This window comes from Microcaecilia unicolor, chromosome 4 (assembly GCF_901765095.1).
Source record: "Microcaecilia unicolor chromosome 4, aMicUni1.1, whole genome shotgun sequence".
Taxonomy (NCBI): Eukaryota; Metazoa; Chordata; class Amphibia; order Gymnophiona; family Siphonopidae; genus Microcaecilia; species Microcaecilia unicolor.
Window position 1 is genome coordinate 266,092,290 of NC_044034.1, and position 24,902 is coordinate 266,117,191.

At 41.0% G+C, this 24,902-nt stretch overlaps 1 protein-coding gene across 2 annotated transcripts in view; it reads left to right on the plus strand.

Annotated features, from left to right (window-relative positions):
- Positions 1-24,902, plus strand: part of ADPRHL1 (ADP-ribosylhydrolase like 1) — a 97,197-nt gene that overhangs the window by 44,515 nt on the left and 27,780 nt on the right. For both annotated transcript variants that reach the window (XM_030201514.1, XM_030201513.1), the window contains exons 4-5: positions 16,823-16,948; positions 24,634-24,774. In XM_030201514.1, the coding sequence (XP_030057374.1) occupies positions 16,823-16,948; positions 24,634-24,774 (267 nt within the window). The remainder of the gene's footprint in view (positions 1-16,822; positions 16,949-24,633; positions 24,775-24,902) is intronic.

A 24,902-nucleotide genomic window follows, 5' to 3' on the forward strand; every position in this document is an offset into this window, starting at 1 on the left:
GTCAGCGAACTCAGCTGACAGGCGCGTGCCGCAGCACCCCCCCAGCTGCGTGCACCTGGGGGGGGTGTCATTTTGCCGGGGGGAGGGGCCGCGCTGCACCCGGGGGGGGGGCGCATCGGCGATCCACCCCGGGTGTCATGCCGGCTAGGATCGCCACTGCACCAAAGGAATTCAGGTAAGTTCTCCAGTTTATTTATTATATATTTTTTTCTTAGCTGAGGTTGAAATTTTTCTTTTCTTCTTACGACCAGATTTGCAGCTTTACTTCTAGCGTGGGGGCCGGCCCAAGGTTGATTTTTTTTCTTCTTTGTTGCTGGCGATGTCTCCTCAGGACTCTTGTTTCTTCTTCCTACACCTCTCTTACTTAAAATAAATGAGGAAGGAAAACCCTGTCTTCCTGCCTGTTCATAAGTTCTAAATAAGTGTCATTAATGGAACGCAATACTGTGCCCAACTCACTAATAAAGATAAAATTAACCATAGGTTTCTAAACTTCCAGGCCTATGCTTCAACTTTCACTTCTATAGCCTAAAGGGCACCTGAACAAGCACTAGTATTCGCTTCCACTACAGTACTGTCAGTATTGCAGTTATCATTCCAACATACAGACTCACAATCCATTCCCACCCCTTAGCACTCACATTCTTTAAATGTTTTCTGATACTATATCAAAATTAACTGTTGATTTAATATTATAAATAGTATCAGCTTGTTTTTGTTTCTATCACTATGTTTAGAATTCACAAATCCCTTTTTGAATGCACTCAGCACTTTCACTAATCAGTGATACAGAACTTTACCTAACCCTGCTCCTAGGATCTTTCATCCAATCACACTGGATACACAAACTTTTGTTCAGTACTCTCAGCCTGACTCACCTCCCAAATGTTTACTGACTTCTTTGAAATTAGCTTTACTCAAGCTTCACTTTCCCAGGCAGTCATAGTGATCAATTCCTTTACCTGAACTCATTCATGCCACCGTTCCCACTTAAAACAATCTTGCTTCTCTAATTAGTACACAAATCCTTTTCAGGATTCTTTCAAACCCCTTTTTTTTTTTTACCACCTTCTGACCACTCTCACACTCAAAATACATATTCTCTCTTCATCTGCTTCTGCCCAACTCTCAAGTGACCAGCATGCCGTTGCCAAGGCAACCAGGTCTCAGCTTGCTCAGCTGTTGTCCCATAGTGATGTCACTATAGAACCCTTATTTTTTTCCCTCTCTGGAGAAGCCCAGTTAAGATTATTTTAACCCCTTAGGGTTATATCTATTATATTTTTAAAAATTGTTTATAACATATTACACAGTGTGGTGAAACAGGGGACTTTCTTGCCTGTGACCTGTAATATTGTTTTATTTTTCCCCTTCAATGCATTTCCCTTGTTTGGCCAGCAGGTGGTGTCTGTTCTCTGCTTTATAGCTGTAGCAAAGGTCTGTTTTGTTTTCAGATTATCTTCCCTAAAGAAGGAGGAAAACCCCTGGGGGAGAGTAACCTGCAATGCCAGAAACCCCTTAGTGTTAGGGCTCTGGGCCTGATTGGCCCTGAAGCCTAAGATCTAGCCAGAATGTGCTGGAATTTTTCCAGTCTCAGAGTGGGAATGTGGAGAGTGAAGACCTCTGCACTAAGACCATGTTCAAATCCTGCAAGCAGTTATTTTTCCTGAACTCCCCAAGTACTACTTAGGTAGTAAGACTGTGTTTAGTTAGTTTTAATATTGATTCCTGATATTTTACCTATTACTGTTTGCTGTTTACACCTTTTTCCTGTTCACTGTTCTACCTTTTTTATGATAATGAACCTAATAGTTTGTTAGCTCTGTTGTACTGGACTAAGAATCCTGGTGGTTTGTGCCCTCAGTCTGTGGTGTTTTCTAGGAACTATGAGACCCCTGGGATTGTGGCCCCAGTGTCCTTAGAAACCACCAGGGAATAACTTGTGGGTGGGAGACTTGCCCAGAGGCAAGTAGAACCCAGTGTGGTGAGTGGGGCTAGTATAGGAGCACGTGTGCAGGTGTGAGCAGGCCTTGGCAGTGCTGGAACAGACCTTCTAGATGGCCACAGAGTTAACCCCAGGTGGGTGCTAGGGTAAATGTTTAGTCGTTACATGACACAAAATAATGGTTGTAACACATCAATTTTGCTGTACTATATGGAAAACGTTTTCCAGTGGTACTGTATACTGACAAGGCTGATCTTGGGTCATGGTAATTAGAGTTACCTTCCTCCCTCATTGTTGATGTTTTTAGTTAGGCTGGATAAAATGTTAACACAGGTTTGAATTTATAATCTGATTATGCAAAACAAGAAAATGTTAGTCCTTTTCCTTGAGAATTAACACAGGTAACAGATTTAGCTATAAGAAAAGTCTCTAACCGAGTGGGATCCTGAAAAATAAAGTGATTTTTAGCATATGTAACCATGCATTTGCAGGAAAATGTGTTTTCCACAGCTACAACCTTAGGTTTCAGTTTCAGAAAAGTTCTAAGTAATTGAGCTGTGCTGGTGGCGGGGGCTGTTTTTCCTGCACATCAGGGCCCTTTTTCCCTCAGCGAGTAAAAAAGCCCCCAACACACATGGCCACGCGGTAAGAGAGCTCTTACCGCATGTCCATGCGACGGAGAGCCCTTACCGCCACCCATTGAGGTGGTGATAAGGGCTCCTGTGCTAACCCGTCGGTAACTGGGCAGCATGCAGTGATGCCTGATTACCGCCAGGTTACCACCATGCAAGCCATTTATGGGAGATTTTCTTTTTTCTCCCGGAAATGGCATGCGCTTGGGGTGGGACTACTGCCGGCAGGACTAACTCTGTTACAGTTGTGGTGGACATTGTGAGCCCTCCAAAACCCACCAAAAACCCACTGTATCCACATATAGGTGACACCTGCAGCCATAAGGGCTGTTGTGGTGTACAGTTGGGTACAGTAGGTTTTTGGTGGGTTTTGGAGGGCTCCCTATACAGCATAAGGGGGTAATGGTGAAATGTGTAACTGGGACTTTTTATGTAAAGTCCACTGCAGCACCCCTAGGGTGCCCCACTGCTCTGTTGGGATGTCTGTGTGGCCAGTCTACTAAGAATGGCTCCTCCTAAATCCCAATGGCTTGATTTTGTGCGTTCTTCACTTGGATGTTATTTCTTTTGAAAATGGTGAGATGAGAGGCAAAGGTGTGAAATTCAAGGGAAATTTTGAATAGCAAGCCTATAAAAAGGGAAGTTCTGTAAAACAGATACTAACAACCACTTGCAAATATGCAGGTATATGTCAATATGTTGTCTAAGCACTATTCTGCAGATACTCTCGTAACTTATATAACATGTATTTGCAAGGGGGTGTACACAGGGGCAGAGAATGGGTGGAACCCAAACCTATGTATATAACCTATAAAATAATGTATGTTCTGTGTGTATCTGTGTTGGTCATCAAAACTATTTTCTTTTGCATTTATTTGTTTAACATTCATCTTTTAACTGAAATTTGACCTTTCAAATTTCCATTGTAGAAGCCTCATAGCCATATTTCTCTTGGTTCATTACTCAGTAATAACACAAGAAGTACATTTACTTTGCATATATTTATCATTTGAAAATGTTATGATATTTATTTAGAAGAGATATTAATACATATACACAGCTTTTATTTACTTATTTTATTTATTTATGAATGATATCTATTGTTTGATCATTAATTTTTCGAATAATTTCAATTTCCACTTAATTCTATTAAATTAAGTTCCTAAACCGCAATCCTTATATATGGTATGTTTTTATCATATACATTATTTTATAAATTATTATTATTTTTCATATATACACACATGCAAATATCTCTCTATTTTGTCTTTTTTTTATTATATATCTAGTTTATATAATCATCCATACAAAAAAAAACATTTTTAAAAAGATTTTTTCTATATATGTCACTATCAGGCTTATTTTCGAAAGTGATCGCCGGCAATCTTCTGACATAAATCGGGAGATGGTCGGCGATCTCGCAAAAGCGGTGAAATCGGTATAATCGAAAGCTGCTTTTTTGACACCATCACTGCTTTCCCGTCGCCGAACTGGCGAAAGTTCAAGGGGGCGTGCCGGCGACAAAGCAAAGGAGGGACATGGGCGGGCATGGGCATGGCTACCAGATGGCCGGCTTTTGCGGATAATGGAAAATAAAAGCGGCGTTAATCAGTTTTCGCCGCTTTTACTTGGTCCTTTTATTTTCACGACCAAGCCTCAAAAAGGTGCCTGAACTGACAAGATGACCACCGGAGGGAATGGGGGATGATCTCCCCATACTCCCCCAGTGGTCACCAACCCCCTCCCGCACTAAAACAATAAAAATAAAAACCTTTTTTGCCAGCCTCTCTATGCCAGCCTCAAATGTCATACCCAGCTCCCTGACAGCAGTATGCAGGTCCCTGGAACAGTTTATGTTGGTTGGCCTTCAGGCAGGTGGACCCAGGCCCATCCCCCCTACCTGTTACACTTGTGGTGGTAAGTGTTGAGCCCTCCAACCCCCCCCCCCAAAACCCACTGTACCCACATGTAGGTGCCTCCCTCCACCCATAAGGACTATGGTAGTGGTGTAGAGTTGTGGGGAGTTGGTTTGGGGGGGATTTGGGGGGCTCAGCACCCAAGTTAAGGGAGCTATGCACTTGGGAGGTATTCGTAAATTTGTTTAAAATTTTTAGAAGTGCCCCCTAGGGTGCCTGGTTGGTGTCCTGGCATATCAGGGGAACAAGTGCACTACAAATGCTGGCTCCTCCCACGACCAAATGTCTTGGATGTCGCCGGGTTGGAGATCACTGGCATTTTTTTCCATTATCGCTGAAAAACAAAACCGGCCATCTCAAACCCAGCGACCTCTGGCATTTGGCTGGGCTAAACCAAATTATCGAAAAAAAAGATGGCCGGCCATCTTTTTCGATAATACAGTTACAGCCAGCTGTAGCGCCGCCGCTAAAATAGATTGCCGGCGATCTATTTCGCCGGCGATGTTCAATTATGCCCCTCTATGTTTTTTATGTCAAGTTTTTATATTTAATTTTAATTTCTATTTCTATGTAGATGTGTTTGACCCCTGATGCAGGCTTTGATGCCAAAACACGGCCATGTCGGGTTGTTATTTAGCTATTAATAAAGACTTCCTGATTTCCTCTTCAACTCGTCCTCGCTTTTTGTGTCCACTGCGTGTATCTGCAACATTTAGGCACCAAAACACCAGCTCTACGGCTGGTATAGGTATTCACACCTAAATGTTCTAGAGCATCTAGGTAATTTGTGGCTGGACAGTTCAATAGTTTCAGATAACTAAACCAGCTTAGATTGGTATTCTATAAATCAAAGTAGTCACCTACATTCCATTACAGAACAGCTCCTACCAGGCACCCTGTTATAGCATTGCCAATGTAGTGTCAGTTTGATGACCGTATTAAACATATATTCAGTACAAACTATTTACACGTATATCAGTGCTGAATATGTATATCCATTTAAATGCAACCCCCCCCCCCCAAAAAAAAAAAAAAACAGTTAAATTAATATGGTTGGCAGGCTGGCTGAAGTTTGACCCCCTGAGAAGACTGGGGGAGGGGGATTCTGGGCTACAAGTCTCCTCCATCTGCAGTAATCTATCTCCAGCCACTCAACTGATAAAAACAGAGTGAAGTTGCACACATCATAGCCCCTTCAGCTGTCAAGTGACACTGACAAACCTGCATTTGATATCTTCCCAGATGTACATTCCTGTTTGGAGGTATTAGTATTACAGTTCTGACCATTAGGGATTTGTAAAGTGCTACAAGTACTGACAGAGGAGCAATTAAATCAAGTCAAAGAATCTGACATGTATAATTTTATTTAACTAATTTGATCCTCTCCAAACTGAAGGGGAGGGGAGTCAGAATGTTGCATGGTTGGTTGGGAGTCATGTTGCCAGCAATTCTGGGAATTCTTCTCCTTGCTCACAGGAAAAAAAAGATTGATTTGTCTGTAGAATTAGGCATGGGGGAAAGACTCTCAGTGAGACATAAAAATACCACCGGAATAGTGCAGAAGAACAATGCCTTAATGCTCAACCCTAATGAGATGCAAATACAGGCACTCATAGCGTTGAGCATTAGGGAGTTTGGTGGGAGGATTGTGCTTTGGCATGCATAGAAGAGTTCTGCGGTAAAGTTTTCTCGTGTGCTCCTGGTAAAACCCAAATGTGAAGCACACTTCAGCATTTATTTTCTGCAGCTTAAATATAAGCTTTTCAATTTTTTTTTTTTTTTTTAGCTTGGGGACGCTTATATTTAGATACCAATGTGTGCTTTTACTGGGCATTTTTTTTTTTAAAGCATGGACGCTTTAAATTTAGGTGCAGGAAACAGACAACAATGTATGCTTTCACTTGGGTCTGCTGTTTCTCCCAACCAGCTCTTAAAGGCTTAAACAGGCTTTCTTTTGCATCCAAAAGCAATCAAAACCAGCAGAGTTTGTAGAGAGAAGCATGAGAATCAAGAGTTTCCCTTTCTTATCAATACCCTAATGCCTGCTCCGATCTGGCGTTATTTTTTACAGCAGCAAGACAGTTTTGTTTTGGGTGCTCTTTTCTGAGCATTGGGGAGGAATACAAAATGACCTCATTTAAATGAGCTTGACTACATTTGCATGCTGTTTGAACTAGTGCCTGGCGCGCTCGTTGTTTCATGTGCTAGTGCACTTTGAATATTCTGCGCAGGTAAATGCGGGTGTTAGTACAACGCTAATGGCCTCTAACACAAGCCTTTACATTTGAGCATTGGTGCCTGACAGAATAAAGGCTTCTTCCCCCCCCCCCTTTTCAGGATTATGTGCACATCAGGGGCGTATCTGCGTGGGGCCTCAGGGGCCTGGGCCCCCGCAGATTTTGCCCTGGACCCCCCTACCGCCATCAACCCTCCCCCGCGTTCTTACTTTTGCTGGCGGGGGACCCCAACCCCCGCCAGCCGAGGTCTGCTTCCACCTGCCGCTGCCGTAAAAACTTCTTCTTCAGCCGGCGGGGGACCCCAAACCCCCGCCAGCCGCCCCGCGGTGTTTAAAATTCATCTTCGGCCTCCGTGGCCGTGCTGCTGTGATAGGCGCTGTTGAAATCCACTTCGGAGTCTGACGTCGCAGCACGTACAACGTACAACGACGTCAGACTCCGAAGTGGATTTCAACAGCGCCTATCACAGCAGCACGGCCACGGAGGCCGAAGATGAATTTTAAACACCGCGGGGCGGCTGGCGGGGGTTTGGGGTCCCCCGCCGGCTGAAGAAGAAGTTTTTACGGCAGCGGCAGGTGGAAGCAGACCTCGGCTGGCGGGGGTTGGGGTCCCCCGCCAGCAAAAGTAAGAACGGCAGCGGGGGAGGGTTGGCGGCGGGAGGGGGGTGGAGAGAGTCATTGGTGGCGGTGGGGGCTCGGCGGTGGGGGCTCGGCGGCGGGGGGGGCTAAAATGTGCCCCCTCCCTCTGGCTCTGGCCCCCCCTACCGCCGGAGTCCAGATACGCCCCTGGTGCACATGCCTGTGGAAACATCTCAGGGGAAGTCAACTTAGCTGTTCATGAACTGTGATGTCTTGGTGATCAGAATCCCACAAACAAATCATGAATCATTAGACTTTGAATCACACAATAATCCACCCAATCATCCACTCAATTAAGATAACTCATCTACTATAGCTACCTAAATTACTCCTCTCCTTCTTCTTTTACCCTCATTTAACCTCTGCACAACATTAAATGTATATGTCACCTTGCAATGACAATGTTAACAAAACTATGTAAGCCACATTGAGCCTGCAAATAGGTGGGATAATGTGGGATACAAATGCAATAAAATAAATAAATAAAATAAATGATCTGTGCATCACTTTATTTTTGATTGGCCATTGGTTGTCTGAAAATTAACCTCATTCAATATGACAGAAAGAGTGCGTGGGGTTGCACAGTACATATATTTTTAGTCAGCCTAAGGAAGGGTGTCCTATACAATTCGAAATTAGTGCATATATATTACATTTTCAGATCTTTCCACATGCTATTTTCCACAGAAAGTTTGCCCACGGAAAACATGTGGAAACGTCTGCCGGGTCTTTGTACTCACAGCAGTTTTCAAAGGGGAAGAAGGTGCATACTTTTCCTTTAAAAATTGGGTAAAACTTTCACAAGTGTTAACTACTTGTGGACTTTGTGTTTCAGCAGTCAGTTTGACAGCTGCCCCATTAAGCCCTGTAACCCATTATAAACAAACATTATCCTCACTGTCAATTTCAGATTATAGTAAGTACTTCCACTATACTCTTTTCCTCCATACTTGTGGAGCAGGACCTCAGAGGGCAAGTTTCAAAGGCAATTAGCCAGCCAAATAAAAACTTAGAATGTGCTAAACGCTGCACATCCTATTTTATTCTATGGACCTCATGGCACTTGGCATGTGCTAATATTTGTTAACGCAAACTAAGCTGTAGTGAAAGGGCCCCTTAGTCAGCTTGATCTGAGGAACTGGAAATTTTCCCCTGCTGAGCAGCTCATTTATCTTTTTCACTATATTTAAACTCTCAAAACATGAGTGGTCTCAGTGACAGGGTTAGTTCAAGAGGGGAAGTCAGCTATTGCTAGTTGACTAACTTCTGCTGCTATCCCTGTCCACAGAGATAACATGCCTGATAGATTGTGGTTGACAATTAACTGGCTAAGGAGACACCGAGCATGCTCTTAAAATTTGCTTTCTCAAAGCCCATCACTTATTCTGAGCGATTGCTGGCTTTTCAGGTTGAGAGGATATTGCTAACAAAATTCAGCTCATCTGAAGTCCTCGAAACAAAGAAACAGATTCTATAGTAGCTTTACAGAAATGATTGGTATTAGCCATAGTAAATGACAGGCCCATCCAGTCTGTTATTTTTTTCTCCATTTATTTCATCAGCACAGATGCCATTTGAGGTTCAGTGTTACTTTTGCTATAGCACAATACAGACCCTCCGTGTTTGCAGTAAACAGCAGTGAGAACTGAAGCACAAAGTCTCAGCTCTAAAAATACCTTCCTTTGAAGCTGAATTTGCTTGGCCACATCAGGGAGCATGCTTATCTTCTGGCCACAAGCATTACAAAAAAAATGTTTTCTTTCTCCAGCTCTGATGGCAAAGAAACTAATAAAGTAGCACATTTCGAAATATTGTCTGAAGAAAACTCTCAGAAAAAACCAAGCTATTACAGACATAATCTGATCTAAGCCATCTTCTTCAACTGCAGGAACCTTAGTACCCCTAGGCAAATAATAGATATTAAGAACATTTAAAGGTTCTACTTGAGGATAAGAAAGAATGATCCTTTAAGCATTTCTTAAAGTGTTCTAGTGCAGCTAGGTAATGTGTGACTGGACAGGTCAATAGTCAGATACCTAAACCTAAAATAATTTCCCATAATTTCCAACTGATTATGAATCTAAAGTCTATCTTTAATATTCAAGGTAGTGGCAGACTGCAAAGTCCCAATATTCACCCCCCATTTTATGAAAACATTTGTTCAAATGAGACAGGGGCCCCTTTACAAAGGCACGTAGGCACCTATGTGCGTCCAACATGAGCCAAATTGGAACTACTGCCCAGATACCACGTGCCCCAAGTGGTAATTCCATTTTTGATGTGTGCCCAAAACATGCGGCAGAAAATATTTTCTATTTTCTACCTTGTGGCGCTTACCTGGCAGTAATCGGCAGTTTACGTGCACTGGCTGCTTACCGCCCAGTTAGCGTGTGAGACCTTACTGCTAAGTCAACGGGTAGCGGTAAGGTCTCAGGCCGAAAATGAATGCGCACTGGTTTAAATTTTGCCGCACAATCATTTTCAGTCACAAAAAATGCCTTTTTTCCAGGCGCGCTGAAAAATTGACCTGTGCGCGTCCAAAACACACGCCTACACCAGCACAGGCCACTTATCAGCACGCCTTAGTAAAAGGGCCTCACAGTTTCTTTACCACGCTTGGCCAGTTTAGCAACAGTTCTCTCAGTACATTTACACAAATGTGTTAAGAGTCCCTTGGAGATCTGCCTCATTCCTAATAAAAATAGGTCAAACATTCTTTGCAGTAATTTCTTGATCTTGAGAAACATGTTCAACTATCGCTTTATTCAGAGAAGCTGGAAGCTGAACTGCTGCAAATAGAAGCAAAGCAATACCAAAGGACTCCATATTAGCCTACACTGAGGACCACCTTCCAAGGAAAGGTGCAAAGCAGACATTAATGCACCAAAAACAACTGGGAGCCTGTCTACTGTCCCCAGAGAAGAAACAGATTGGAGGAGGCTGGGTTCTTCTGTCCGAGCTTAAGAAGAGGAGATAGCCCCTTGATGATAGTGGTGTAACATTTATTTTTATGTTTAAATGATTTTTATTAACTTTCGCTTTAACACTTAGTACAATGTGCACACAACATATAGTGTCCAGGTATGTACAATTCACAAATACAGTCACCTCTATATCAAAGTCTGGACTCTTCCTAAACATAAATTGCCTAACACCCACTCCCTCATTTATGTTGGAATGTAATTGTATTTTTACATGCATTGCCTGTCACCTATTATTTCTCTGTGATTACTCTGTGACCTCTGATGTGAATTACTTAGAGAGGTCACACAGCTATGCAACTTCCTGTGGGGGTTAGATGCAGCAGATGCAGCACATGCAGCACATGCAGCACATGCAGCACATGGAGCACATGGAGCTCATGATCTCTCCTAACCTGAGAGGATCTATGGTGGTGTGAGCATCCATTACCATCTAAGCACATGGAAGGAGCTGATAATACAAATGTATAGTAATATGTATATATAAGCCTGTCTGATTATAATCTAACTACAAACTGTGAGTAAACAGATGTTTTGTTACTTCAACTTTAAAGTGACTCAGCAGTGAATTATTCAGGGGTGAATGAGAGAGAGATGAAGAAAGAAATTAACATTTCTAAAGCTGAAGCTGTGTGTACTAAAATCTGCTAATTATTTACTACAAATAATCCAACAAAAGGGTTATGGGCCCAGGGTCCAGGAATTGAAAAAGAAGAGAAATATTACCAGGCAGAAAAAAAAAAGGCCACATTTTTCTCTTAAGTTTTAAAGGAAAGATTCAGTCTGTCTCTCTCTCCCCCCACACAGCAGACAGAAGGCTAAGAAAATGGCTGAGGGAAGAAATTCACCATTGTTCTATTCTCTCAAGGTGCCCAGATTAACTGAGTTTAATTATCAGCAGTGGGAACTAAGATTCATATGTCTCCTTCGAGCAAAAAGATTAGATATATGCTTAGACCAAGACAGAACAGCTGAAAATATGGCTGAATGGGACAATGCAAACTATTATGTGAAGTGCATGCTTTTGGAAGCTCTCTCAGAGAAACAAGCCATATTAGTGGAGGGAAAAGATACACCAAAGGACATTTTATATAAACTGAGAACTATGTATGCAACTACATATGCAAAGCAGCAACCAATTTGGTTAGCAGAGTTGAATGAAACCAAATTAAGGGATAAAAGTAAATGTAATGATCACATTATGCATCTTATGTCTTCATTTCAAAAGCTAGAACTTTCTGGAATTCCCATGTGTGATGCATTGAAAAGAGCATTTCTTTTTACCTCACTATCAAAGAAGTTTGATGTTTTTAGGTCTGTAAATGAGGCCATTGAAGGGCAATCTTTTGAACAGACAACATCAAAACTAAGGCAGGAATGCATAATAAATGATTCTGAGGAGATGTGTTCTCAAAGCAAGTCAGAGAGAAATGAAACAAATTTCTTGGCAAAGAACAGAGGAAGGCGGAGCTATGGGAAAACTCCACCCAAGGGCAAGCTGATTTGCTACTTATGTGGAAAGGAGGGACATGTATCTAAATGGTGTAAGGAAACACAAAACACTCCCTCTAGCTCACCTAAGCCAATGGAACTAAAGAATTTTCAAACCAGGAAATGTATGAAGGACAAAGATAAACACAAGGGCTTTCTAATGGCAGAAAAATCTTTGACTATGGTAAATAATAATTCAAATGAAAGTACTTGGATTTTGGATTCAGGGAGCACATGCCATTTAACCAATTGTAAGAATTTCTTTCAGGAAATGTGTCCAGAGGAAGGTATTCTTAAAACTGCAAACGCAGGGACTGCTAAGATCCAAGCAAAAGGTATTGGATTCTTAAAATGCAAAGTGTCTAATGAAGTTAAAGAAATTCCTGTAAGTGATGTCTTGTATATTCCCCAAGCAGTTTGTAATATGCTTAGTGTATCTACATTAGATAAGAAGGGATTTGTGATTCATTTTGAAAACAGTAAGTGCACAATCTCTAAAAATGATGAAGTGTATGCTGAAGCTTTTATGCATAATGATGTTTATAAGCTGAACATTTCAGGTGAAGCCTCACATCTGGCGCAAGTAAGGAAGAATGATGGTAAATGTAGTCTGGAAATCTGGCATCGCCGCCTGGGACATCGTGATTCTAAGGTGATCCAGGATCTTTACAGTAAGCAACTGGCCACCGGCATTCAGATAAGTGCAGATGCTGGTAAAATGGAGAAATGCATAGACTGTGTTACTCAAAAAGGTGTGAGACCCTCATTTCCTGCATACACAGGAAATAGGAGTAATAAAGTGCTGGACTTAATACACAGTGACTTATGTGGACCGTTTAATATCCCATCATTGGGAAATAACAGATTTGTGCTAATATTCTTGGATGATTTCTCTAGATACTGTGTGGCCTATTTGCTGAAAAAAAAAAGTCAAGTCACAGACATGCTGAAGAAATACGTAGCCATGGTGAGCAATAAATTTGAAAGAAAACCAAAGGTTCTTCAGACCGACAATGGTGGTGAGTTCACTTCACAAAGCATGCGCACATTTCTAGAACAAGAAGGCATTCAGCATATCACAACAGTAGCTTATACACCAGAGCAAAATTCTGTTGCAGAGAGAAAATTTAGGTCACTTGTGGAAATGACCAGATGTATGCTGTCAGATAGCAATCTCCCTAAAAGACTATGGGGGGAAGCAATTCTCACAGCAGTGTACCTACAAAACAGAATGCCAACTAAAGGCGCTGAGCGCACACCACATGAGACATGGCATGGTAGGAAGCCAAACCTGTCACACATAAGAACATTTGGAAGTACAGCATATGCTCATATACCAAAGCAAAGAAGGCATAAGCTGGATTCCACAACAGAAAGGGGCATTTTAGTTGGCTATGCTCCAGGACACAAAGGATATAGAATTTTGAATCTGAAAACTGGCATTGTTGGCATAAGACATGTTACATATTTTGATGAAAACAAAAGGGTTGATAAAGGCTGGATTATCCCAGATGAGCCTTATCATCCAGAATATGAAACTAGAACCATAATAGACATGCCAGTGTATATAAATGCCATACCAAGGCAGATGTCTGAAAGCAACTCACCTGTATCTAACGAGGAACAGGCAGAGGAAACAGACACAGAAAGGATCATTGAAGAAGACAGTACAGTTGGAGAAGGGGAATCAATTGGAGAAGAACTCTCAGATATAGAGGATGCGGAAAGGTCAGACCAACCTGTTGTCAGACGCTCATCCAGGGAAAACAAAGGTGTTCCACCCCCAAGACTGTCTTACCTAACAAAGTCAGCAGAAGCTCAAGAGCCCTTAACATGGGATGAGATTGAGAAAATGTCAGCAGAAGAAGCTGCTGAATGGCGTAAAGCTGCACAAGAAGAAATTGATGCATTGGATAAAAATAATACTTGGATTCTTACAAAATTACCTCCTGGCAAGAAAGCTATAGGATGCAAATGGGTATTCAAGTTAAAAAGGAATGCACAAGGAAAAGTGGAAAGGTATAAAGCCAGATTAGTGGCAAAGGGATATCTTCAAAAATATGGAGAAGATTTTGATGAAGTGTTTGCACCTGCAGTGAAACACACGACAATCAGAACACTTCTGAGCATTGCAGTCTCAAAAGGCATGCAAGTCAAACACATTGATGTGAAAACAGCATTTCTTCACGGAGATATAACTGAAGACTTGTACATGGAACAACCAACAGGTTTCATAAATACAAAACAAAGACAGCTAGTGTGTAAATTAAACAAAGGTCTTTGTGGATTAAAGCAAAGTGCAGAATGTTGGAATGAAAAATTGCATGAAATATTGACAAATTTAGGATTTAAGCAAGGTGAAGCAGATAAATGCTTGTACACTAGGTGCAGAAATGGACAACATGCATACATTTTAGCTTTTGTTGATGATCTGCTCATTGCAAGCAAAAGTGAGCAAGAGTACAAGGACATTGTAAAGTGTTTAAACCACAATGTTGAGATAAAAGAACTTGGTAATGTGTCATACTATCTTGGTATAGAAATTGAGAAACAAAATGATGGTTCTTATCTTCTAAGCCAGAAGCAGAAAATAAATGAGCTTATTGAAAGTTTAGGTATGCAAGATGCCCAAGTTGTAAGCACTCCCATGATCACTGATTTTCTGAAGGATGAAACAGTAAGAGAACCTTTACCAGATAACATCCAATATAGATCAGCCATAGGTAAGCTTTTATATCTAGCTACCACATACAGGGCTGATATAGCAAATGCAGTAGGAATTTTGAGCAGAAGGGTCAGCTCACCTACCAAATCAGATTGGACTGCAGTTAAAAGGATGGTAAGGTATTTAAAGGGTACCATTGATTGTAAATTAAAGATTTCAGCCAATAGTAATCCAAAACTAATATGTTACTGTGATTCAGATTGGGCAGGGGATCATTCTGATTATAAATCCACAAGTGGATATGTGTTTATGTATGGAAATGTACAAATTTCATGGGCCAGTCATAAACAAAGTATTGTGAGTTTGTCTTCTACAGAAGCTGAATATGTGGCCGTATCGGAAGCGTGCAGAGAACTGATGTGGATTGAAAAACTTTTGCTGGATTTCGGAATAGCTGAAAAGAGACCAATCCAGTTAATGGAAGATAATCAGAGCTGCATCCGACTGTCACAGAATGACAAGGTTCAGTCACGCACCAAGCACATCGCAACGAAATACCACAACGTGCGAGAGTTGGCGAAAGAAGGGGTCATCAGTCTACACTATTGTCACACCAGTGAGATGACAGCTGACATCATGACCAAACCGTTACCCAGAGAACATTTTGTGAATCTGCGTATAAAGCTTGGACTTTGTATGAATAAATAATTGCATGACAGTTATGCATGAGAAGGGGTTTGTTGGAATGTAATTGTATTTTTACATGCATTGCCTGTCACCTATTATTTCTCTGTGATTACTCTGTGACCTCTGATGTGAATTACTTAGAGAGGTCACACAGCTATGCAACTTCCTGTGGGGGTTAGATGCAGCAGATGCAGCACATGCAGCACATGCAGCACATGGAGCACATGGAGCTCATGATCTCTCCTAACCTGAGAGGATCTATGGTGGTGTGAGCATCCATTACCATCTAAGCACATGGAAGGAGCTGATAATACAAATGTATAGTAATATGTATATATAAGCCTGTCTGATTATAATCTAACTACAAACTGTGAGTAAACAGATGTTTTGTTACTTCAACTTTAAAGTGACTCAGCAGTGAATTATTCAGGGGTGAATGAGAGAGAGATGAAGAAAGAAATTAACATTTCTAAAGCTGAAGCTGTGTGTACTAAAATCTGCTAATTATTTACTACAAATAATCCAACAATTTAAACATCCCCTTCCCCCCCCTAAAACTTTCCCATCCCCCCTTCCCTCCAGAGGCAGGTCTCATTGTTCTTTTGTGAAGTCCGTTTTGCTTGACTTATTACATATTCAGTAGATATCCTCGGGCCATAGGTGTCATTGTATCCAGAAAAGGGCCCCACCTACGTTGAAATCTCAGATCTCCGACCTGGGATTGATGGTTTATTTCCAACCTTTCAAATTTCATAAGCTGTATCATTTCCCCTCGCCAACATTGGTTTTGGGGTGGTTTTGAGGACAGCCAAGCTGCAAGTATAGTTTTCTTGGCCACAATAAGGGCTCGGAGCGCAAATTCCTGCATGCCCGGAACCACCGGGCCTTGTATTTGTACTTTTCCAAACAACATCTCCAGTGCGGGGCGCCAGTCCGATTGCCAAATACGTGAAATCCATTGTAACAGCCTATCCCAGAAGGCACGTGTAACCGGGCATGTCCAGAACATGTGCCTGAGAGTGGCTCCCTCTGCTCCACACCGGGCACGCCCCATCCGGAGATAGTCCCATGTGAAAGGCCCTCCTTGGTGGTATATAGGCCCGCAATACAATCCGATATTGAATCTCCCAATGCCTCGTCAATGGGGTCATCCTCCTCAGCCCTAGGATATGGTCTTTTAGTGTTTCCGCTGTTATAGTCCCATCCAGCACTCCACTCCACACCTCTGCTAATTTCCCAAAGTCCAACTCTGGAATTGTGTCTTTTATGTACCTGTGGTGGAATGTGAGCGGTACTTTCTGTTGGGATCTGATGGTAACATTTATTTTTATTTATTATAATTGCTTATTAACTATAGATGCTCAAGAGTGCATATTACAGTAGTTTATAATAGATAGCCAAAAAGATCCATTGGGCCCTTACCAGTAGGCACCACAGTTTTCCCCACCATAATACTCTTCATTTTCCCCTTACCCATCTGGAGTACAGCTAAAAATTCTCTCCCACCCTTTCTACCTATGAACTAGTCTTTAAATTCTTCAAGGATACGTTGTTTGAATTAATACACTCTGAGTTCCTCTCTGCAGACTTAATACAATAAGGATTACAATATTGATTATGCTTTCTGCAGGGTCCGGGTTTGGAGCAGCTACCAAAGCCATGTGCATAGGCATGCGATACTGGAAGCCTGAAAGGATAGAAACCCTTATTGAAGTAAGCATTGAGTGTGGAAGAATGACTCACAATCACCCTACAGGTAACATCCTGGTCTACACTGAGGGAGAATCAGATTTGTATGCCAGTTAAGTTAACGTGCTAAATGTGTTTCAAAGTTTGTCATCACTATGTCGACTACTAGCGCATAGAAGCACTGTTTTCTTAAGGAGGTTTTTTGCCTATGATGAAGCAGAAAAACGCTTTTTGGCTTTCAAGCCTATAGTTGTTTAAGCCCTGATTGGCTTATTGAGGCTTTTTCCTCCATTTTTTGAGAAAAGTGCTATATATTGCCCTGGTTGTGTATGATTTTATAAGGATCCCCTTTTTCGATTCTCTGTTATTTGCATTTGCTGGATCTTTATCCCATTTTTTGTTTTACAAGTACAAATGAATACATTATGCAAAACATCAACCTGATCAGCATAGAACTAAAAATCAGACTTTGTCATGGTGTGATTACAGAAATTCCCAGTTTCAGAGATGCCCATGACTGGGAAGACTTGAGGAATTCACATATCTGTAGGTTACTGCTCTTAGATCCCCAGTGATCAGAAAGTAATTCCCATCTGACGTCATTTGGTGGCATTTGTAAATTGAGTAGTTTATCTCAATTCAGTCCACCTATCTACTGTACCATTATAATTTTGCTTGAGTGGTCATTGTTGTTGGCTGTATCGATAAAGAAGTCAAAGGTGGCACAGGCATGGATATGAAATTATATAGGGAAGCTTGACTCTTGAATATCTTCTGTAGCTAGATGGAGAACTTCTGTTTTCTCTGCTGTCAATCGAGTACCTTTCCTGACTGCTAAATTTTCTAAAATAGAAAAAGTAGGAGATATCCATGACTCTGACACTTTTCTGTGCTGTCTAAAGAAATTTATATTTTCTCCAAGAAGCATTCTCCAATTTTTCAAAATGCTAGAGGAAGTCATAAAATATTTATCTTTCTTTGGAGGGAACAAAAACATTGCTCTGTATTAGGCTTTTATCTATTAACTCTATATAGAACATATATATTAGGGATGGACTGCCATTTGCAATGACATGGGATATGTCAACAATATATCCCATGACACAAAATGTCATTATCAAATGAAAATGAGCAGAAAATAGTACATATATGCATGAACTATTTGGGAGTGTGCGTTCTTTCAAAAATGCACATTCTTAATGATATTGCTCCCAAAATGAAGACTTACCAGAATGCTACAAATGACACAGAAAATGAAATTAAAATTTTTGGTCTGCCCATCCTTAATATATATTAGAAATCTTTTTCATTATCATTTGGTCAATCTTTTGTCATTGAGTATACCTAGAATGATTGTCCTGCTTATGGGTAATTTCTTAAATATGTTCCTCAGCACAGAATATATTTGGGTGGAAAAGACCTTCCCTCATTTCAAACATGGCAAAAAATCCATCACCAATCAGATTTATAAGGCCTGACTTGTCCGTTTTTTCCACAAGTAGGAGAAAACTTTTAATACATCAAATTTGCAGTTTAGAGTGATGCAATCAAGTACTAGTGTTTGTTAGAAGAAACGAATACACATGTGCCTCTGCTCCACTCTTTTGCAAAAAGATGTTGTGACGTATAAGGATGATCATTGGAAAGTCAGGGAACAGAATGGTTACAAATTCCACAATACCTTGACTTTTCTTTCTTTTTCCTTTTTATAAAATTTTGTGATAGTATTATTCAACAATTTAGGCAGCAATAGCATAAATATCATTCAAAACAACCGTGCCATCATAGGATGATGATATAAATAATAATACATTCACCTTGCATATTAAGCTGCAAACAATAACACAGCCTGGATATATCACTTCTTTTTGATCTTGAAAATCTACACACATGTGTCCTAATATAAAACAAGAATAAAAAAGAAGATTGTCTCTATTAGTGATCTATATGACACAAACCAAATCTCTTATCATATTAATACATGTAAACTCTGACTTCCTATTCCACAAAGACCATTAGAAAGCACTGCCAGACTGCATCAAACTAAGGGCCCTGTGTACAAAGGCACGCTAGCGTTTTTAACACATGCCAAAAATTAGCGCATGCTAACCGTGTAGAAACCTATAATATTCCTATGGGTGTCTACATGGTTAGCATACGTTACAAATGCTAGCACGCCTTTGTAAACAGAGCCTTTAGCTTCCAATCAAAGCCAACCAGCTGTAACTTTTCCATTCTATAGAACCCACATACAAATCAACCAACTCTCCAGGGATGATGAATTAACATTCTTCCAAAAGGAAGCCAAAGTCAATGTGGCTGTATTTAAACAATGCTTTAATAAGAGTCACTGAACTAGAATAAGACCAGGTATCCTCAAATGTAAATGAAAAATCCTGGGTTCCCACAATATAACTATACCCAACAACCTACGTTAGTTTATTTTATTTTATTGGTATTTGATTGATATAATTGGTATTGCTAACTCAGCTGATCAAAGCCGTTAACACAGCAAAATGTAGGAAATCAGAAAGGAACTACAATAATCATAGGAGAGGGGGCATCATTCATACACTAAACATTAAGGAAAACAGAAGGAGAGGAAGAGATGGGGGGGGGGGGGGGTAAGGTATAAGATAGAAACAGGGTAGGATTCATAAGGTGCTCCAATAATGAAATGGCAACTACCTGTCAATGAGGACTAAGCACTATATTAAACAGTCAATTTTTTATGGCAGATTTACATTTCTAAATTAAATAGCTTTCTAGTAGGCTCAAGCCTTTAGGCAGGTCCAAAGAATGAACCAGTTATGTGGGGGTGAGATGCCACTGATACAAGATTTTATAGATATTTTCCTGGATAAGGGCTGCAAAAGATTTTGAGGTGGCCTTCTCAATATATTCCCATTACTTATCATCACAGACACATCTCAACTACTGTTGCCAACTAACTCCATGAAGCAACGGTGGTGGATGTCTAGTGTTAACAAATAAATACAATACTGATATCAAACCTTTAGCTGAAGGCCACAAAATTACAAATGTAACCAATTCACCATCCTCATATAGTTGGCCTACAGTCCATAGGCTTAGGATCACCCAGGTCTTAGACTGGAGATTAAAGCCCAGAGGAAACATCATAAAAAGGGGAATTTGCAATATGATGTCTAAGTCTAGCGTTGGACATTTTGCTAAAAACATTGCACCCACCACTAGACACTCCAAGGGACCTGCATACTTCTCTAATGGACATGAGTACAACATCTGAGGCTGGCATAGAGGCTGGTAAGTAATGTTTTAAATCACATTTTTTGGGGTGGGAGGGAGATTACTGACCACTGGGGGAGTAAGGGGAGGTAATCCCTGATTCTCTCCAGTGATCATCTGATCATATAGGGCACTTTTTGTGGCTTATTCATTTATAAAACAGGTATAGACCAAAACATCCAACTTATAGCCCTGAATGTTTTTGTTTTGTTCCATTATGGCAGAAAAATGTCCAAGTGTTAGAAATACCCAGATCCCATCCTTAACATACTGCTGACATGCCCCTTTGTGATTTGAACACACTTCTGATGGACTTAGAAAAACATCTAAAAATTAGTTTTGAAAATACTAATTTGGACGTTTTTGTGAAAAAAAAAGTCCAAATGCAGATTTATGGCACATTTTGGACATCTTTCTCTTTTGAAAATGAGCCCCATAACCCACTATTGGGGTTAAAGAAGAAACATTTTCCAGCCTGCTTGAAGACATTGAACCCTAAAGTGACAGGATATTCCACATATGGTGATTTATTTGTGAATCCCTTCCTAGAAAGCTTGGGTATCTAAAGTAATATACCTAATGGAATACAGCACACTTTCACCCCACCCTCCAATTATTAAGCAAGCAGCAGGCTATGTCAGAAGCAGTTGACAGATCCAGCTGGATCCATAGGGCATCGTAGCGTTGAGTGTCTCCAATCTTGACACTATTCATCATGACGCACTGTGCTGTCTCTGTACTGTGATCTTGCTGTTAATCCAGTTGCATTGAATGAAGCAAAACTGCCCGATGCACAAATTCACCAAAGAAAAAAATGTGAATTCCAAAAATGCTATTGCCTCTAAAAAAAAAAAAAAAAAAAAAAACCCAAAACATATTTATGTACATATATAGATATAATGAAATAGTTTGCAGCAGTTCCAACTAATTCAGGGGCATTTTTTACTAAGCTGCACTAAAAGGTGGCCTGCGCTATGACTAACATGTGCTGAGGCCATTTTTAGTGCGGCTGTTAACACGGGAGCCCTTACCGACACGTATTTACTAGGCAGTAAGGGCTCCCACAATAATCATGTGCTAATCGGTTGGTGCGCAGCAATGTAGCTGAGCTGATTAGCGCTGGGCACGCCTACTCTCTGCCTCCCAAACATGCCCCCAGCACTAAAAAATACAAAGGCCCCTTTTACTAAGCTGCATAGGTGCCTACCGTGCGCCAAAATGGACTTACTACCCGACAACCATGTGGATCTTGCGGTAGTTTCATTTTTGGCATGCGTCCGCTATGTGCATCTGAAAAATAATTTTTATTTTCGGACATGCACCAAGTGGCATCTGACGTGCATAGGTCCTTACTGCCCAAATTCTTTACTGCTAGGTCTATGGCTGGCGATAAGGTTGGAGACCGAAAATGGACGTGCAGCAATTTTGATTTTGTTGCATGTCCATTTTCAGAAAAAAAAGGCCTTTTTTACAGGCACGCTGAAAAATGATTCTGTGCATGCCCAAAACCCACGCCTACACTACCGCAAGCCACTTTTCAGCGAACCTTTGCAAAAGGACCCTAAAGTATTTTTTTAGCGCATAGGAAGTGTGCTCAGATGCTGAAACTACTGTAGGATGCCTGAGAACACCCAGCGGTAGTGAAGTTTCCTGCACAGTAAGCACACATTAGTGCTTACCACTGCTTAGTAACAGGACCCCTCAAAATGCCGCAGCACGACTGATAGAAGGCTGCTAGCGGTATGACTATATCACACTCTTCCTATATGAACATAAGCATTGCCATACTAGGACGGACCGAAGGTCCATCAAGCACAGTATCCTGTTTCCAACAGTGGCCAATCCAGGTCACGAGTACCTGGCAAGATCCCAAAACAGTACAATATATTTTATGCTGCTTATCCTAGAAATACCGTCAAACTGATGGCGGTAAGACGGCACACTTAAGGAGTTAACGGTCCAGTGCTAGGACTCCCCCTTGACAAAGCGTTAGCAGCAAAACAGGCACCTGTCGGGGAAAGAGGGCACACCGTCTGATACAGATAAGTGATGTGTAGCCATCAGGATTGTTAAGTTCGTCCCAGAAAGTGTTAAGTCAGTGTTACAAAAGACACAAGTAGCACAGAATTGATAGGAAGGAGGAGAAAGGTGAGTCCATGATTATAAGCACATACACAAGCTAAGATTCACCATGTGGTGAAGTGATATCAGCTGTGTAGACTTATGAGACTCCCCCTCCATTGTTAGTCAATATAAGAACGATCACTACAGAGGCGCGCATTACTCTAATTACTCCCTCTACTTCAGTCTATTTTGGAATTATCCTAGAAATAAGCAGTGGATTTTCCCCAAGTCCATATTAATAATGGCTTATGGACTTTTCTTTTAGGAAATTATCCAACCCTTTTTGAAACTCTGCTAAGCTAATTACTTTTATGATCACATTCCCTAACAATGAATTGCAGAGTTTAATTACACGTTGAGTAAAAAAAATGATTCTGGTTTATTTTAACCTTACTACTTAGTAGCTTCATTGCATGTCCCCTAGTCATACTATTTTTGGAAGGAGTAAACAAGGGATTCATGTCTACCCATTCCATTCCACTCAGGATTTTATAGACCTGTATCATCTATGTGTGTTGTTATAGAATACACCCGCTCTGTGCCTAATTTAGGTATTGGGATTTATGCCAAGTGAAAGGTTCCACATTAAGAGTAACCACTCAGAAAAAGGATCTAGGCATCATTGTTGACAATACATTGAAACCCTCTGCTCAGTGTGCAGCGGTGGCTAAGAAAGCAAAATAGAATGTTAGAAATTATTAGGAAAGGAATGGAAAACAAAAATAAGAATGTTATAATGCCTTTGTATCGCTCCATGGTGTGACCGTACCTTGAGTACTGTGTGCGATTCTGGTTGTTGCATCTCAAAAACGATATAGCGGCATTAAAATAAAAAAAAGGTACACAGAAGGGTGATAAAAATGATAAAGGAAATGGGACAACTTCTCTATGAAGAAAGGGTAAAGCGACTAGGTCTCCTCAGCTTGATTGGGGGCTTAGTCTAAAGCAAACCTTTCATAAAATGAACTAGAGGCTATATAAAGAGGGATTTACCCTCTACACAGTGATAGTAAGCACCACTTTCATTGAGGTGAACACTTACAGAGTTGGTTATGAGATCAGGCTCAGCAAAGTGTAGAAAGTATTCAAGCAATATTTGCAGGGCATGAAAAAGGATCTCAGGCTTTGCCCTCACACCAGATGGAAAACCTCTTCCATGTGAAATTATACAACCTCTGTGGAATCTTTCCTGGAAGCCTTTTTGGCTGCTGCCACACACAGGGCAGAAGATTTCAGTGTATTATCCATGATGACACCTAAATCTTTTCTTGGATCTGACTCCTAAGGTGGAACCTAACATCAGGTAACTATAATTTGTATTATTTTTCCCAATGTGCTCTCCTTATCTTTATCCGGATAGTTACCCAGTTAGAGGACAGAATATTTCGCTAACCAGATAACTCCTGGCTCCATGTGGACTCAGTTCCAGACTGCCCCTACCCGGTTAGTTCCATGACAGTCTATCCGGATATTCAGTGGCACTAACCTGGTAAATGCCACCAAATGTTCATGTAGGATGTAGGAGCCACTTCTAGCTAGATAACACCCTTTGAATATTGACCACATAGAACATTATGGGGTCCTTTACTAAGCTGCAGTAAGCACTAACTTGTGCATATCACAGAAAACACCTTACCTCAGGGTGCGCTCAGTCATCCTGTGGTAATTTTGGCATTGGTGTGCACTTCCCACGTGCTTAAAAATAGATTTAATTCTTTTTGCGCCTGGGCAGGTCGGAGGTGGAGAGTAGGCATGTTCTGTGCTAATCAGTTAGTGTAAATACATTGACACATGTTAACCGATTAGCGCATGAGTAGTGTGCATGTCCTTACCACCTACAAAATGGGTGGCAGTAAGGGTTCACACGCTAATGGGAAAACTAGCATGTGGCCATGAATTTAAAAAATAGTAAAAAAAAGGCCATTTTACCCACGCGGAAAACTGGCCCTAGCGTTTGGTAAAAGGGCCCCAAAGAGAGAAAAACCACCTACGCAATCTGACCATTTAAACCAACAGTCAATCTCTACAATCCCTTCCTCTCTCTCAGATCCTCAGGGCTTATTCTATGCCTTCTTGATTTCAGACACTATCCTCGTCTCCTTCAGCTTCACTGTGAGACTGTTCCACACATGCACTACTTTTTCTGTAAACAAAATATTTCCTTAAGGCTTGACTAGTATCATCTTTCCAGTATTTCTGGCAAGGGAGGTATGAACATCCACTGCTGGTACTTAGGAACCCTGTAACTCTGCCCCTGTGCTACGGAGTTAAACTGTATTGATGTATGCATCTGTTTTATTTTCACTGCTGTCAAAGAAATCTATCCTGCTTTTCATAACACCTATTTTTACTAATATATAGGCTTTTTAGGGTCACTCTGTGCAGCCTTATTTACGTCATATGCAATACAAGGAAAGCCACTTGTACAGTGGGGGAGAGAGATGCTAAAAGCGGTACCACTAGCTGAAGAATACTGCAAAAAGACTATACGACACATGGCAGGTAAGAGTCTGAATTCAGAGGGTGGCAATTACATTTTCTAACTAATGACGTGTTACAAAGTCTCCTGATGAACTCTAATGACTTGCAATCACATCTTTAAACAATAAATCATGCCAGCCTACACATTC